Source organism: Macrobrachium nipponense, chromosome 43, assembly GCF_015104395.2.
Source record: "Macrobrachium nipponense isolate FS-2020 chromosome 43, ASM1510439v2, whole genome shotgun sequence".
Lineage (NCBI taxonomy): Eukaryota > Metazoa > Arthropoda > Malacostraca > Decapoda > Palaemonidae > Macrobrachium > Macrobrachium nipponense.
The window spans coordinates 34,535,151-34,552,190 of record NC_061104.1 but is presented as its reverse complement, the minus strand read 5'-3'; the positions used below and the strand labels follow the sequence as shown (position 1 = coordinate 34,552,190).

Sequence of the window (17,040 nt, the reverse complement as noted above, 5' to 3'; positions counted from 1 at the left end):
CCTTAAATCCCTCACTATATCTCCGTGTTCCTTTGTTCCATATGCCGCCCTCAGAAATGCTTGTAACTCGGTTCATGACTGACATTTTGTGTTCTGAAAACTACGGCATCTAAATGACAAATCCCCTTTATTGAAATCTAACAAGGCCTTTGTCTCTGTAAATGCCTCTGCATCATTTTTAATTCCCTTGGCATTTAAGTAGTAATTCACTCCCTCAATAAAAATTTACACTGGTTGGGACAGAACGCCATCAACAATGCCTCGAAAAGGGCTAACTCCTGCATTTATGCTAGTTATCTATTGCACCACAGTTTGACTGTTACGTGCTTCAGCCATTTTGCCTTCTTTATATGATTCAGGATTTAACCCAACTTCAATAACATCGATATATTTATCCCCACACAAACCACCAACACAAAAGTAATAATGTATCATTCACCATTAAAAGAAAACAGCATGCACCAATTCCCAAAAACTGCTACTGCTTCAAGTTACTGCCTCACAGATTCATGGTCAATCAGCTGATCCAATGTGTGTCACCATGCCCAAAAGAAAATGGGGAAAAGCGAGAGAAAGAGAAAACGCACCCCAAACCTTTGCTGGCCAGCAATTGCTGATCTTAGCATGCTCGCTCAGTCTCGGAGTCTCCTCTCTCTCTTCACACACGCTTACAAAAATGAAACATGTCACACTACTCTTTCTAATGCATTGCAATTACAACAAATCCCTAATGTCCGTTGAATCCCGAGGGACATCAAAATGAAATACACTTGTGAGCAAATTGTTAACACCAGGTAAAAACAAGCAAACTTTACCACCCCTTACATCCTCATAGGTTTTGGCACATGAACACAAAGTTATTTGTTTCTCGCCTTAGTGCATAATATTTTAGTTATACTTGCAACTTGCGTAATTAATTCCCGGTATCATATCGTTCCCCACTTATTCTTACACACTAGCTAACAGCACTGCCAAGCGCCCAGCTAGCACCCAAATTCCGCTGACTACACTTAAAATCTCCTTTTGTCTGCAATACAGAGTCAGTTGCCAAATATACATACTTATAACCACTTTTCCTAAACATATGCCTAATCTATCTAATCTTAGTCTCTCCAGAAATGTAATCTATAGGCTTGAATGCCTTTTAAAACTGCCACCACCTATTACGAGTGTCAAAATGATTCTCATTTAAATTATTGGAAGAGAACTCCTAACTGGGAAATGTTACCTACCTTCCATAGTCCCTTTTTGTGACATCTCTGAAGCTAGCTGAAAAAGCAATTATTAAAAATCTAGGCTAATTCAAACTCCCGATATTACAAAAATATAATTTTTATTTCCCAAAATAGCTGCCATGAAAATCATATTTAAGTAAGTACCCTCTCTTATCTCTTTCTGTCCGACTATTCATAGTTTTTATCAATACAAGACAACACAAGTCTAGAGAACCCATTTTTCTAAATGACGACTTTGAATCCATCTGAAAATGAGAATATAATTATCAAACAATGAAATGATAAAGTTTATCAATAAATGAGGGTCGCATCACACTTCCCTTTCTCTAGACTGAACTCAATGTCACTACAGAAAGGTATTAACTTTTCAAAGTCTTTCACTTTACCTTTTTCCGACAGATCTCCAAATGCCTTCCTCCATGGCATGCTTCCACACACAATCAATATCAGGTAATGCCCCTTAATCCTCATACTAGAGATTAAATCTCATTCACTTCTCTTAACCATCGTACATATGTATGCCCACCAACAGATGCATGGATACACGCATGCTACTGAACACACGAATGTACGCACACTAGTCTATTCCCATGTACACAATCGCCTAGTGCATGTACTCAGTGACCTGAAACGACCTGAAGTAACCTTTCCTTGTGGTATACCTCATATCTCTGGAATGCGCTCACATCTCGTCATCCTGCGAACGACGTGTTTTCTATTTGTGTCTCAATCAGCACCTTGAGGAATTCACTGTTTTGCACCTATCTCAAACTGGCAAGAGCTTAGGTTATCAACCCCACTTATTTTAATGTCTATTTTCATGTCTAACCAGCGCCTTAAGACATATATGCATGCTAACGGAGACTTGGCTGAGGAATAATGTAAGTGGTTATTCTAAAATAAACCAAATGAAACCAGGGTTGCATGACTTTTACCAAGTACCAGAGAAAACAAAAAAGGTGGCGGAGTGGGAATCTTTGGCAAAAAAGTATAACGAAGTATCTCTAAAAAACCAAAATGAGTTCAGTACATTCGACACGTGATTACACACATACTTATTACAACACAATTACTCAGTGACTTCCTAAACATGTTAACAGATAACAAAAATACACTGATTTGTGGTGACTTCAAGCTGCATTTAGGAGATAATTATGACAATTATGTCAAAGAATTTATAGTTACTTGAAAGCCAAGACCTTGTAAGTGTTGTGAAGAAACCATACCACCAACCTAGTGATACAAAACAAAAACAATGAGATTGTGAGTGGCCTACAAGTTGAGCCTGAATACATGATATCCCCAATACATAAACTAGTTACGAGTTTACTTTTATTGCTGAAAACATAAAGAAAATAAGAGAAACAAGCCAGGAGTACAAGTGTAATCTGAGGAATACCTTGACAAGTGACCAGGCATGCATAACTTGTTTTACAGACTACACCATAATATATTAGCATCAAGCTACAACGATAAATGTTCAGGAGTGACATGGCAAATACTAATAGTTAAGGAAAATGCCTATAGTTTAACAGTGAATAATGTGAAGCTAAGTAAAAGAAAAGAAAAATAGAAGATCTATGGAAAAGGTCAAAAGAATCAAGAAGTAATGCTAATTGGTCACTATAAAACAGCCAGAAATCAGTTCGACTTAATTATGAAAACAAAGGAAATATATTACAATAAAATGTTAAATGAAGAAAAAAATCCTAAAATAATCTACAATAATTTAGCCGGAATATTAGGACTCAAAAACTTTGTGAACTACTTTGAAGAAAAAATTGAAAGAATCTGTCATAGTTTAGAAAGGGCGATCCTTTCTGAACTTCCAGGACCATATTAGGAAATAGAAAAGTAAAAAACCTCTCCTGTAAAAATGACCCGTCTCCCATAAGTGACTTACAAGAGACAAAAAACTTTAATCAGTTGTGGGACCTGTATCTTGATATTGTCTGAATGAGTTTAACACAGGCATACTTCCCAAACTCTGAAAAGCTTGCTTGTATAAAGCCGGGCTTACAAAGGAAAAGGTGATAAAGAAAATCTTAGCTTTTATAGGCCAATATCGAACCTATCGTACTTATCAAAACTTACAGAAACGGTAGTTCACGAACAAATGTGGTAACATCTGAAACAACTCGACATTATACCTAATAATCAGTCAGCTTACAGAAAAAGCACTTGATAGAAATTACATTTTGCGCAATTACAAATATGATAAAAAATTTTGGCTCGTAGAAAATGTGCAGCATTTGACTCCGTTGACTCAGTTGACCACTTTTTGCTGCTTTAAGACCTGAGAGCAATAGGTATGATGTACTCAAATGGTACAAAAGCTACTTGGAAAACAGGAAGGTTACAGTAGTTATGTTAAATGTGAAATCTAAAAAGAAAAGCCCAACTAGAGAAGTGCCCCAAAACAGCGTCCTGTGTGCACTGATATTTGGCATTTTCACAATTGAATTATCTAGAATTCTAAACAAGCACAAGGTTAGGTATGAAATATATGCTAATGATACTCAGTTATATTTTCCTCACGAACTGCAGAAGATACCATTAGTAAAATTGATGCAATAATGAAAGATTAAAAAAAATGGATGTCGGCGAAGAAACTAAAACTCAATGATGTAATAATGAACGACGAAAATATGAACACTTCAAAAGAATAACTATTGATTCGTCCTCCATAAACACTATTGTAGCAGTGAGGAACTTAGGAGTATTTATCGATAATAAATTGTCGATGAAAAACCATATATTGCATATTGTAAAGTCCTGTAACTATCATATTAGAAACATTGCATTTATTAGGAAATATTTAAACGAAGATACTCTGAAAACAGTGACTTGTAACCAAATACTTTCGAGGCTTGACTAAAGCAACTGTATATACTACGGTCTTCCTAACTACCAAGAAAATTGCAAGGAGTACAAAACAGAGCTGCAAGGTTAATAAAAGGGTAACTTTACCATGACAGAATAACCCCAGCACTAATTGAGCTACATTGGCTCCATGTATAGCAAGAATATAATAAAAAATAATTCTAACAGTCTTTTAAGGCACTAAAATATGGTGAACCAACATATCTGAGAAACTGCTTAAGCTTCTTTAGACCCGAAATGAATATTGTGATCGGATATGCAAGTGAAGCATATAGGCTATTTGAACAAAGAACAAATTGTAAGTCAGGTGAGAGAGCAATTGAACATTGTGCACCAAGACTATATAATAAAATACCGCCTGACATGAAGATCATACAAGAAGAAAGCAAATTAAAAAAGAACTAAAGACTCCTATTCTGCAGGAGCTACGATACTGACAATAAAACACTAAAAGACAATTATAAAATATAAGAAGTAACTTCTTTTGATAATGTACAAGGGACCGCCAGAGAGTGAATCATCCCCATGGAGGGCTGTACATAAAACGTAACAAAGTAAAGTAAAATTATCCAAAGAAGAGTCCTCCACAATGGGCATGGGTTCACAGTCACACACAAATATATCATTAAAGCACCCGATGTCTGTGTAGAACCTCTGTGACCCTCACTTTTCTTAAGAAGAACGACTTGGAAACAATGAGGGGAGTTTATTGCAAGATCACTTACTTACAGCCTTATTACACTGTCCATTTGTTCACAAATCCAGGTGAATGGGGTGGAGGAAAACAAAGAATGAGTATAAAATTATAGAAATGGAGAGTAACGGACGAGGTAATAGATAAAGGAAAAAGCACTTAAGATATATGTATAAGAGGAGGTATCTAATTCAGAAACATCTGTAAGTTTTCTGGGTTACTATTGTTGCAAAAAAAGGATAATAGACATAAATTAAAATAAGCATTTTGAAATAACATAAAGTAAAGTTAAACTAAATAATGAGTAAACAAGGAATAAAGCGTTGTACTTCATAAACAGTGTAGTATGCCCACAACTGTGTTTGTTGAGTGAGCGCATAGGAACCAGGAACCAGACAGACTTAGGGGACTTGGCCCATTTCCTGCGCTACTGTTATAACTAGAAGAAAAAAGAAAATAATTCTTTTTGTTCAATAAGAACTGTATAAAGAAAAAAGGAATAGCACACTAAATTTGGGAAAGAGAGAAAAAACTTGTGAAAACGTGGACTACTGTACAAAAAACGAAGGGCCGTTGAAAAGCAAAGGACATCAGTGATACTACGAATGTCCCACAGTAGCAGTACCCATTCACTGACTGCACGTCGTAATCCTGACAGTAACAGCTTAACAAATTTTGTCTTCGCTCAACATGTCTCTCTTTACATGTTTGAGCTGCCACGTTGCATATCAGAATGCCGACGGACAAAAGGAACATTTTCGATCGGACTGGCATCGGTATAATTTAATGAGAAAAGTTGCCGATCTGCCCCCTGTATCCGAAGAGACCTTCAATGCTCGTGCTCAACAAGCTGAGACTCAAATAGCGCAGGTAAGTCACTGTTCACTTCAAATACTACTACCTAACGAAGATCTTTAAGCTAAGTGAGGCAATTGTTGTGAGCCTAAAGACCTAAACTAAAGTTCAAGTAAACTTGCACAGTCTACCAGTGCAGTAAACCTCCACTAGGCTAACGATACCTAGGATACTAGGTACATTCTTTTTCCTCCGTAGCATCCATGACGTAGGGTAAAACACCGCTGTGCGGGCACTTGCACGGATTAATGAACCACTTTTTCACTCGATATTTACCTAATCGGTGAAACAAAAAATACAATTCAATACTGAAGCATACCATTGAAAAGATTGAAGTTTCTTCTACCTATGAAATGAGATAAGGAAACAACCGACTGGACTATAGCTGATCCAGTTTTGATCGCGTGTGGATCCACCCTCTAAAAAAGTACTTTAATACGTCCTGACACCGGTGGTGAGAGGAACAGCTTGAGACCTTTACTATCCTTTAAAAGTAAGCATTTTCTCCAAAGTTAGAAATTAAGGTCGTAGGGGGAAACACGATATTTAATTGGTGAAACAAGAATACAATTAGGTATATCCTTAAGTATACCATTCAAAAGATTAAAGTTTCGTCAACATTATGTGATAGGGTAAAACACCGCGTGGATTGGCCAACTCACTGACTACCACGGTCAGGCCAACCTCCGAAAAAGTATTTTTAACGCGTCCTGACACCGGAGATGGTCATCAGTCACGAGTTGTTGTTGGTGATAGAAGGAGCTAAAGGCCTCTACTCTCCTTTCGAAGTAAGTATTAGGGTAAAACACAGCATGGCCTGCATCAACTCAACGACGATCGTAGCATGCCACCCTCCGAAAAAGTACTTAGTATAATGCGTCCTGACACCGGAGATGGGCATCAGTCGCGACTTCTTGTTGGTGAGAAACGGAGCTAAAGACCTCTACTCTCCTTTCGAAGTAAGTATTTTCTCCAAAGTTAGAAATTAAGGCCAAATTTAAAGCATTAAACAGAGGGTAGTGAAAAGGGTGTCCACGGCAGTGGAAATCTCACCAAAACTCTTGAAATTTTTACTTACGCTTAAATATCTTAGAAGATTGACGCCATCTAGATGTTTGTGGAGTCGCTTGTGTCAACAAACTTCCCATTTCCTGTGATAAATCCGCACACAACTTGTATCCACAGGCGCTTGGGCACTTTCATCACAACAATCAGAACATGGTCCCTTACCAGGACGTTTTTAAGTAAACAACTGTTTTGATAGAAGACGATGAAGCGTGCACTTAGATAATTTTTTAAATAAATAGTAAAACATCAATATTTTACGTATTTATGATGATTAATTTGAAAATATTCGTTACTGAAAAAGTAACTTGATTCTGACTCAAATTTAAGTAATTATTTTTTGGAATTAGAACGTTCTTTTAAGTCCCGTATTTTGACGTCACGACATCTTGACTTTCGTACCTATTGTAAATAATTGCTATACTCAACTTTCTTGCAGAACAGTTTACCAGCTATTCATGCAGATTGTTATCAGCTATATGTCTTTATTATTTACTTTTTGGATATATGAAGATGTTTTACTGCTGGATTATCCCCGTAGTGTGACGCAATCGCTTTCGGTCCCTGGGCCTCTGTTTTCGCACCATAAAGTATGGGGCCGAATTTGCAATGACCAGAAAGTCATTAAAAAGGAAAGTTGGCATTGAGGGGCATATGTTTTGAATGAGAAAAATACAAATTTATACAATAGCTAGCTTGTAAAAAATACTTGATTACAAAAAACTTGTTTGACAACTAAGCAGCATACCTACTATGGGTTTCAGAGACAGTGGAAGCACGTTTTTTGGCAATATTTCTGTAACAAACACTCATATCAGAACGAGATTTTGTTATAGTGATTTACACCCAGTGCCGTAATTTATAAGGGTATTGTGAATCACTAATTGTAAAGAATAACGACACTTGTCCTTGTACCAATAGACAAAAACTTCATTATCCAGAAATGGATACGAACACAGGAGTAAAAAAGCTTCCACCTACCACCCCCCCCCCCCCTCCACCACCACCCCTTTCTTCCCTTCTTCCTTCCTTTGCCTTCCTTTCTTTCTCTCTCTCTCTCTCGGTGGAAATTGAAAAAATTGGTATGTATTGGAAGTATATAGTATACATAAATATTAAAGCAAAATTTTATCATTTATTGCATTACAATGACAATTAGAATTCATGGAAACAGTTTATAATAATGCATCGGCGTATGTGAAGCTTCACTAGTGTGGCAACGATGATTTTGCCATTCAATGAAAAGTGCTAGCAAAAAAAAAAAAAAAAAAATTATAGTCCACTTATCCGTAGTCTGTACCTCTTTGGTTTTCGGCAGCCAGATGTACGACAAGGTTAGAAACATTGGGTTGTACTATTTACTTTAGAAATTTTTGTAATTTTTGGGGGTAATTTGGTTGCAAAAAAGGGATAATAGACATGAATTAAATTAACATTTTTAAATAAAATAAAGTTGAACTAAATAACGAGTAAAGTAAACAATTTAGGGAATAAAATTTGCAGTGTCGTCGTCTACTGTTCGTAACTGTGTTTGTGGCGCACGCTTAGGAACCAGGAACAGAACTTGGTTAAAGTGCAATTTGGAGTGAATTGATACCAAAATGTGTATAATAACAATCAAATAAGCACTGTGGAGTTTCAGTTGTGATGGCAGTAAGGATAAAAACTACCGATTACAAGGTAAAAATGAATTCAGTTCAAACCATGACCCTGGGAATAACAAGTTTCATACTTTCACTAATATAGGCAACAAAATGTTTTATTGTGCTGATTACAACTGCAATATTGAGTAAGATCAATAAACGTTACATATATATGCTGACATTGTTCAAATGAGTGCTGGGAAGACTGGGAAAGATGGTGGATAGTCCGTGAACAGACCCTTCCATCCACACGGTAGCCGCCATATTGGATTTCAAAACTGCCTTGAAAACATATTTTACGAAGAGCGTCACATGCTTATTTTAGTTGGTATGGGCTTTCATATATCACATTATGTTGACAAAACTTCAATCTTTTGAATGGTATGCTTGGAGTTGTAATTGTATTCTTGTTTCATCAATTAAATATCGAGTGAATAAGACCCGTCCAGCGTGATGATGGTGGATCGTCTGTGATTTTTTACCCTATCTCCAAAGTTAGAATTGTTCCGATACGTAATACAAACCATCGGTCCTTTAACAATAGGAAGGTAAGTAGCGGCAGCTGGAATGGTCGTAAGCTTCGAACAAGGGAGTTCGTTAGTTAACCCTTTACTGCCGACTGGACATATTTTACGTTGACATTTTTTGTCTCTCGGGTGCCGACTGGACGTATTTTACGTCGACATACAAAAGTTTTTTTAAAAATTCGCGGAAAAATACTTTTAGGCCTACCAGCCGAAAACTCTTGAATCACGCGCCTTGGGGGGATGCTGGGAGTTCACGGATCAAGGTGTTGTTTTGTTTACAATCATTACGCAGGCGCGCAAGCGCGAATTTCTTTCATACCGCACTAAAAAGTATATGTGACATATCTCTGAAATTATTTCGTCACTTTGACATAATTTTTGTACCATTTTAAATTAGCCGTTACATCGAATATTATATATGAAAATGTGCGCATTTTTATGTAGAATACAAAAAAAAATACTCAAGATTGTAGCTTTTATCAGTTTTTAGATATTTTCATATAAATAACGATAAGTGCCAAAATTTCAACCTTCAGTCAACTTTGACTCTACCGAAATGGTTGAAAAAAAATCGCAAATTGTAAAGCAACAAAATCTTATATTTTAGTAATATTCAATCATTTACTTAATTTTGCAACTAATTGGAAGTCTCTAGCACAATATTTCGATTTATGGTTGAATTATGAAAAACTTTTTCCTTACGTCCGCGTGGTAACTCTTCCAAAAAAAAAATCATACATGCGATTGTGGTAATGTTTGCACCATTTTAAAATTAGCCATTACATAAAGTTTTATATATGGAAATGTGCGCAATTTCATGCACAATACAACTAAAAAAAAAACAACCCATGGTTGTAGCTTTTATCATTTTGAATATTTTCATATAAAAATGATAAGTGACAAATTTTCAACCTTCGGTCAACTTTGACTACCGAAATGGTCGAAAAACGCAATTGTTCCGATACGTAATACAAACCCTCGGTCCTTTAACAATAGGAAGTAGCTAGCGGCAGCTGGAACGGTCGTAAGCTTCGAACAAGGGGGAGAACGGTAGTTAACTGCTTGTCCGATCGTCGCGCGCCGCGCGACTGGGAGGTAAAACAAATCACTTTTGCTTTGCGGCCGCGGGTGTGAAGGACGTGTTCGTCATCGCTCTCTGCCCGCTTCATCGTCGTATGCTTTGTTTATAGTTGTTTTCTACTAATGGTTTGTTTTTTTGACTTGAAAATGAAACTGTAAGTTACACTGTTTTCATTTTCATTACTTAATTATGAACCCTTGAATTATGTCTCGGTGCCGAGGACGGGCACGCTCGCGCCGAGTCATGTATTTGGGCGAAGGGTGTAATTGAAAAAATGTAAGTACTTTTTTCATTATATTTTTGCCCTGTGCGTTCCGTTACCGAGTGTGATTGCGCTCGGCACGAACTTTTAAGTTTGTATATAGAATGAGAATGAAAGTGGATTCGCAATTGCATATTCTTTTCATTTTCATTTATTGATTGCATGAATTTAATCTGGATCAATTTTCGTTCTTACCCGGGAATTGATCCTTACGATTTTTTATGTGAAATGAAATCGCAAGTGCAGTATTTCTGTTTCATTTTCATATATATTTATGATAGCATCATATTATTGGATCAAGTTTCCGTTCTTACCCGGGAATTGATCTTTTTCTCCTTTAAGTTCTATGAAGTGAATCGCCAAGGGCAGTATTCTGTTTCATTTTCATATTACTTTGCACTGCTGTGCGGGGGTGGGGGAAGCGAAGGTCTGCCAGGAAGTCGTCGGAAAGCTCCCGCGACTCCCTGGTAGCCGATTCTTCGTCTTCCTTCCTGCCCCCCGCTCAGCTTCTTCATTGTATTTTGTATTTGGGGTCTTCCTTGCGTTCGGATGGGCATGTCTTCCCCCCGTGCGTGAGGGAAAACCCCTCTTACTAATCTATCTATGTTACCGCAGGTCGACATCCGTGGGAGACGACCTTGGATGTAGATGTAGATCCTCACGAGGTTGGTACTCGTTGTCGGGGGCGAGAGTGCTCCCGCAACGAGCCCTGTGTAACGTGTATGCAGTTCGTCAGAGGCGCAGTGGGTGCTGTACGAGGACAAGAAGTCATCGGAAAGTCCAGTGACTCCTTTGGTAACGGACGTCCAAGTTGTACTCGGGGTCTTCCGTCCGCTCTGGGTGAGGTTCTTCTCAGCAGCGCAGGAAGCCCCTCTAACTAACCCGACTGTTGCTTCCGCAGGTTGCCATCAGCGAGGACGACCTGGAACAGGTGTGGGAGTCCGCTGGGACTGCAGGGTTGATTCAGCGGTTGGCGGGGTCGGCAGTGGTCACTCATGATACGGTAACCACTACAAACAACCACAATCTCGACACCAGCATATGAGATGTCACCGCACCCTGGTGTACACACCACATGTCATGTCGGTAACACCCACGGCTGCAATCCAGAACCAATTCCTGCCGTGCCAATCAGGACGGTGGCCACCGCCACTGGGTTCTTTGTATTGCCGACCCCGGACTGCCGCTGCCCAAAGAGTACCCCCCTGGACCTGCCGCCAGTGCCGAGGATGACGGTAGCGGCCGACAGGACGCCTGTCTCTCCTGTGGTATCTGCCGTGCCTGCCGTACCTGTTGCTGTCCCAGCCGCTCATTCCCTTTCAGATCAGGTGCCTGCTGCTCATTCACTTTCAGATGTTCCTGCTGTTCCTGGACCTGTTCCTGTTGTTCCTGCTGTTGGTGATGCTGTCACAGTCTCAGGTCTTTCCGGACAGGTGCAGTCGGGCCCTGTTGCTTCGGCAACTGCCCCGGCTCCCTCCTGGATGGAAGACCTGACGCCTGTCCTGCGGAGCCTGGCGAAGAAGAAGAAGAAGAAGAGGAAGAATGTCGTCGTCGTCTTCTTCGTCGTCCGCTGCCTCTCCTTCCCCTTCGACTTCTAAGGCCAAACAGCCGAAGAAGAAGAAGGTTGCCTCCTTCCCCCCTAAGAAGACTCCTTCGGGATCTTCTAAGGGCCCGGCTCGCTCAGGCGAGCTGGGGAGCTCTTCTGCTGGTCCTCCTGTTCCTTCGGGAACGGGGCCCGTCGCTTCTTCTGCAAAGAAGAAGTCGACGGGGACCAGAGGGCACCAGCCTCGGCTGGTGCGTCCTCACCTGGTGCTAGCGGGTCTGCGCTAAACCAGGTTCCGTCTCGGCCGCTTCTCGTTCGCGAGAAGCACCGAGTGGACGCTCTTCCAAGAAGACCGTCCAGCCAAAGTTTTGACGCCCGAGCTCGCTCGCCGTCAAGACAGCGGCGCGGAGCAGAAGACTGGCGAGAGTCGTGCACACAACTCTCGCCAGGCCAGTGGACGCTCTCAGCAGCGATCAAACTGGCTGCTCGGGCTAACGTGACGCCGAGAGGACGCTGGCCGGTCTCGACGCGCTACAGAGCCTAGCAGGTCACCCGTCCGCCGCTCCCGATGGGACCGGGCGGAGACGGTGACCAGCGGCAGCTCGCCTGACGCTAGAGATCGGTCTCGACGTTCTCAGCCGAGCCAATGCGCCCCAGGCGAGCGGTAAGGCTAGGCCTGCTGCTCGACCGTCACCGCGGGTTGACGATCAGCAGCAGCCCTCCACGCACGCTGGTCCTGCCAGCGAGCGAGAGGGGAGCGTCAGGTCTGCCTCTCCCATAACGGGTTGAGGCGAGGAAGGGGTCCCCGCGGCAGCGGCTCGACGCGCCGAGAGGACGCTCGCCGGTCTCACCGTGACAGCGAGCCTAGCAGGTCACCTGACGCCGCTCCCATCGGGATCGGGCGGAGACGGTAACCAGCAACAGCTCGCCTGACGCTAGAGATCAGCGTCGACGTTCTCAGCCAAGCCTCTCGCCTCAGGCGAGCGGCAAGGCTAGGCATGCTGCTCGATCGCCACCGCGGGTTGACGATCAGCAGCAGCCCTCCAAGCACGCTGGTCCTGCCAGCGAGCTAGGGGGAGCGTCAGGTCTGCCTCTCCTGTACCTTCAAACCTCCTCGGGCTACGCCGGGAGGAGCGAGGTACCTATGAGTGATCGCGAGAGGTGCGCCGCTCGCGACCCCGCTATGACGCCGTATGGACCAGGCAGGTTCTAGGACCGACCAGGACATACGCGCAATAGCTGGAGGCGACCGTCAGGGTCTGCCCTTCCTTCCTTCTGAATGGAAGAGGAGTATCTAGGGATCTATATCTGTTGGAGGGACGGTGGGACGGTCCTACTCCGCAAGACCGTGGTTACTCCCGAGTACAGAGGAATTTTGCAGAAGTCATTAAGTGATTTCGTCAGCATAATGACCCTGCGGAAGGATTGCCGCTCCCCACCAGCAGAGCCCACGTCTCTGCTCGAGTCGTTTTGGGGCCCGAGAGGAACCCAAAACCGACGGTGGGTCTGCCGCGATCGGAGCTTGGTTGCCGATTCTGTCTCGAACCCAGTGTTCTCTCGTCTCCGGACAAGAGGGGCTCTTCTCTTGCTTTTCTGCCCAGGTCGATCAAGCTACTTCTTCCACCTCCTCTACTGCGACAGCGGACGTTTCTACGTGTCTTCGGACGACCGTATTTAAAACTCCTTCGGTCCTCCTGAGAGGTTTTTCGACCTCGACGAGGACTGGAATTAGTCGGAGGACGGTTCGGCTCTCTCCTGTCAGTCCGATCAGCCCACCCAGAACGACGTTCACAGTGGCGGCAGACCCTTACCTACAGTGAGAGTTCGTAACCCTCGCGGGGGAACAAAACGTTTTCTCTTGACGATACGTTTTCCCAGACTCTGAGAGGCCATCGCCGCAAGGCGATGGGCTGCTCCTACTCTTCTCCAACTGCTAGTTCCACTGGGAAGGCGAGCGAGTATCCATTCCTTCCCCATTCCCTCTCTCCTTACGGCTACGAGGGGAAAGGGGAAGGATCCTACAGAGATTTCTTTGTAGGATCCCTCCCACGTTTTTTTTTTTCGGAACTGGCGCTACCGGGGGGACCTTCGGGTCCTACCTGACGTAAGCCCCGGTCGTTTGAGGAGGAATCCTGCTCCATTCTCGATTTCTACGGGAATCGAGAGGACCAGCCGATAATCGTTTGACGAATTCGGTGGGGTTTCGCAGACTGCTTAGAATTCTACGGGTAATTTCTAGCGCATTCAGGGTGTTCGAGTTTTTTACGATCTTCAAACACTTACGCGAGACCACGGTCCAAAGTGAGCGAGACGAGAAATCCCCGATATGTTACACGATAATCGGAACCTCGCCTATGCCTCGAATTCCTGGAATTTCTAGCATTGTGAGAAGACTGCTGCTGAAGAAACAAACCATCTCACAGTAGGCGACCAACCTGGATAGAGGAGATCGGAACGGGAATATCCAGTTTGGCTTGAACTATCGTCTTAGTATTCTGTTCCACCCATTGAAGCTTTCCTTCGAGAGACTTCTCCTTCACTCTCTTTAATAGAGAACGAGGTGGTCGACTCCAATCCTTATTTTGTTTCTTGAAGGAAAGAATTTAGGATGGAGATCGTTGTTCAGAATCCTACAAAATATACTACGTATATTAACCTCGCGACATGATTCTGCTAAGCAGTTGAATTGTCCGAGGGGGTAGGCGCATATCCTAGTTATTCTACGAATTGCGACTTTAGACGAGAGTATTCTAATTGACTGCAACTCGGGGTTGCCTGCAACCTCCCCAGGAGAGTTTTCAGTTTCATTTTATATACTTATGTTTTTGTCACGACAACACCATTTCAACTTTTATATTTACCGAAATTCGTTTCGCCTAAATATAATTGCCCGAGCATATCTTTTATGCTCGTTAGTTCTAGCCGAACGCATTCCTTCGTGAATAATGGGATTACCTGGCAACTCAGGATGACGAGTCAGCAGGCTCAACCACTGCGTATTGACTGCTCATAGGGCAGCTCAGTAATCAGCTGGCCTCCGAGATTCACGGTCATGTATTTCTCTCTCTCCCTGCTTGATTGACTACCGAACGTATCTCTGCCTAACAATCATGGACTTAGGTCTCTGATTAACGGGGATTCTCGCAAAATAAGAAGGACCATCTACTGCGGTGACGCTAGATTCCATCGCCTTCGAACATTGCGAGAAATTTTCAACAAGAGATATCTCTTGGACTCTTTCATTTCTGTTTACCGCACGGTAACAGAAGTCTGTACAAGTCTCCCGCTGCATAGCACTGCGATAATGCGAATGATTTTGCAGACATCTGAGTTTTGTCTTCAAAATATCTCGTATTCGTAGGTGTACAATTGTTCATTGTTCAAAACCACCCGAATTACAAGATGTGTCAGAAGACATCGCCTCTCTCCGACCTGACAGCTCTACCTCCAAATGTTCAGCCCATGAGAAGCAGTTCTTCAGGCGGCTTTCACCTGTGTTTTTCATTACCGAAGAAACGCCCGCTTTCATTGCAACTACGACTTCTCACCCCGGACAGCAATGAAATAGCGGTTAGCGTTTTCGTCATTTGTAAGCACAGGTTATGAATCTTGAGATCCTTCTCTCGATTCATATGTGAAGAACGTAGTTGCATTCAATATCTACCTTCGTCTTCATGATACATATGTTGTTTCTTTCTCCTTAGCTGAGATTCAACAAACATGAGATGTTTTACCTTCAGGGACCTCGGTCTCTAGAAGGTAATTGACTTCGCCTGTTGGGTACATGCCTTAGAGAATCATCAACCTCGCTGTCCCGGCATTGGTGACAAACAATAATCATTTTGTTTGGTCTCTTCGGCATACCCCCCCGTTTAAAGGCGAAGGTCACGTGCTTACTCGGATTTGCTTTGACAAACTTGCCTCCTACCGAACGCAGTCAGTCGCAGCTGTCAGAGCGCCCGAGTCAGTTACGAATTACGCTGTTTGACTTAGTTCGGTTGTTACACAGCAACCATTACTTCGTTTTAATAGCTTTCACAGTACCCATACCATTGACCACCCACCATGGAGTGTCGGTGTCCTATCCTACCGAGAAACTTTCGCTGCATGGGGATAGGTAGGATGCGAGAGACTTCGTTTGCTAACGGACAGACCAGTATGGGTACTGGACATCACCGAAGTAGAGAAGAGGGATAGGTCATGCGACTATTTTCCTTCTTTTCCTCTGAGGAACTGCATACTTCTCCTGAAGTCAGGCACCCAGGGGATGGGGATCCGTGACGCTCGATTTCGTACCGAATTTCGTAGCGAAGACTCAAACCCTTCGGTCCCTGACGATTGGTTCGAGTCGTTCACAATCCCCTCCCTAATGGACTTCACCGCCTTCGATGCGAAGGAGATGCTGCCTTGTCCACAAGAAACTTCTTTCCTTGGCGCAGGTACTGAAAGGCAGGGTCTGGTCCAACCAGACCACAGTGCCCTTCCTTCTACCTTCGGGATATTGCCCACAGGTCCTTGGGATCTTTTTCCTTGGGGACCCGTTGTGGGGGCTGCTCAACACGTTGTGTAGCGAAACCCAAGCCCTCGCAGGCTGAACAGCATCGAGTCCTGGTGTGACCGTAGAATGGATGGTGAATGAGAGTGTGGACTGGCTCCTCTTCCCATCTTTTTCTTCCCCTCTACCTGTGGTTAGAGGGCACGGTCGTCACCCTGCTGGATAAGGACAAGATGCAGGTGAGCTACTCAACAGAGGCCCCATCCTATCCCTTTCACTAGGGATAGGAGCGTATACTCCAACCACTTCCTACAACAAGGGGGAGGAAGTGGATGCCAGCTTGAGGACAACCATACTTTATGGTTTGCTCTTGCAAACAGGAAACAAGTTCTTGATTGCTGGTACGAAGAGATACGCTTGCCTCTCTCTTAGTACTCGGCCCAGAGGTCTGACCATTGATCCTGCGGTGCACACCCCGATCAATCGGACAGAGGCTTGGATCCTCCCTCGCTCTTACGACCAGGGAGGCATTCCAGGGAATGGACGAACACCCAGTCTGTTCATCAAAAAGACTCAGATTCCGCCCACAAGAAGTGAGTCTTCCTATTGTTAAAGACCGAGGGTTTGTATTACGTAATCGGAACCAATGACAATTTGTCGAAAATGCATTTTTTCCCTAACTATACAAACCTGAGGTCCTTTAACATAAACGTCCCTCCTCATGCCACCCCCATCACTCTGCGTATTTGCATGGGCC

The 17,040-nt window shown here is 43.0% G+C and overlaps 1 protein-coding gene across 1 annotated transcript in view; it reads left to right on the top strand.

Moving 5' to 3' along the window:
* Window positions 1-5,315: 5,315 nt before the first annotated feature.
* LOC135213642 (cytoplasmic 60S subunit biogenesis factor ZNF622-like) overlaps window positions 5,316-17,040 on the top strand; it is a gene marked incomplete in the record, with an annotated part of 424,578 nt that continues 412,853 nt past the window's right edge. Inside the window, 1 exon segment of the mRNA XM_064247682.1 lies at window positions 5,316-5,682. Coding sequence (XP_064103752.1) covers window positions 5,503-5,682 — 180 coding nt within the window.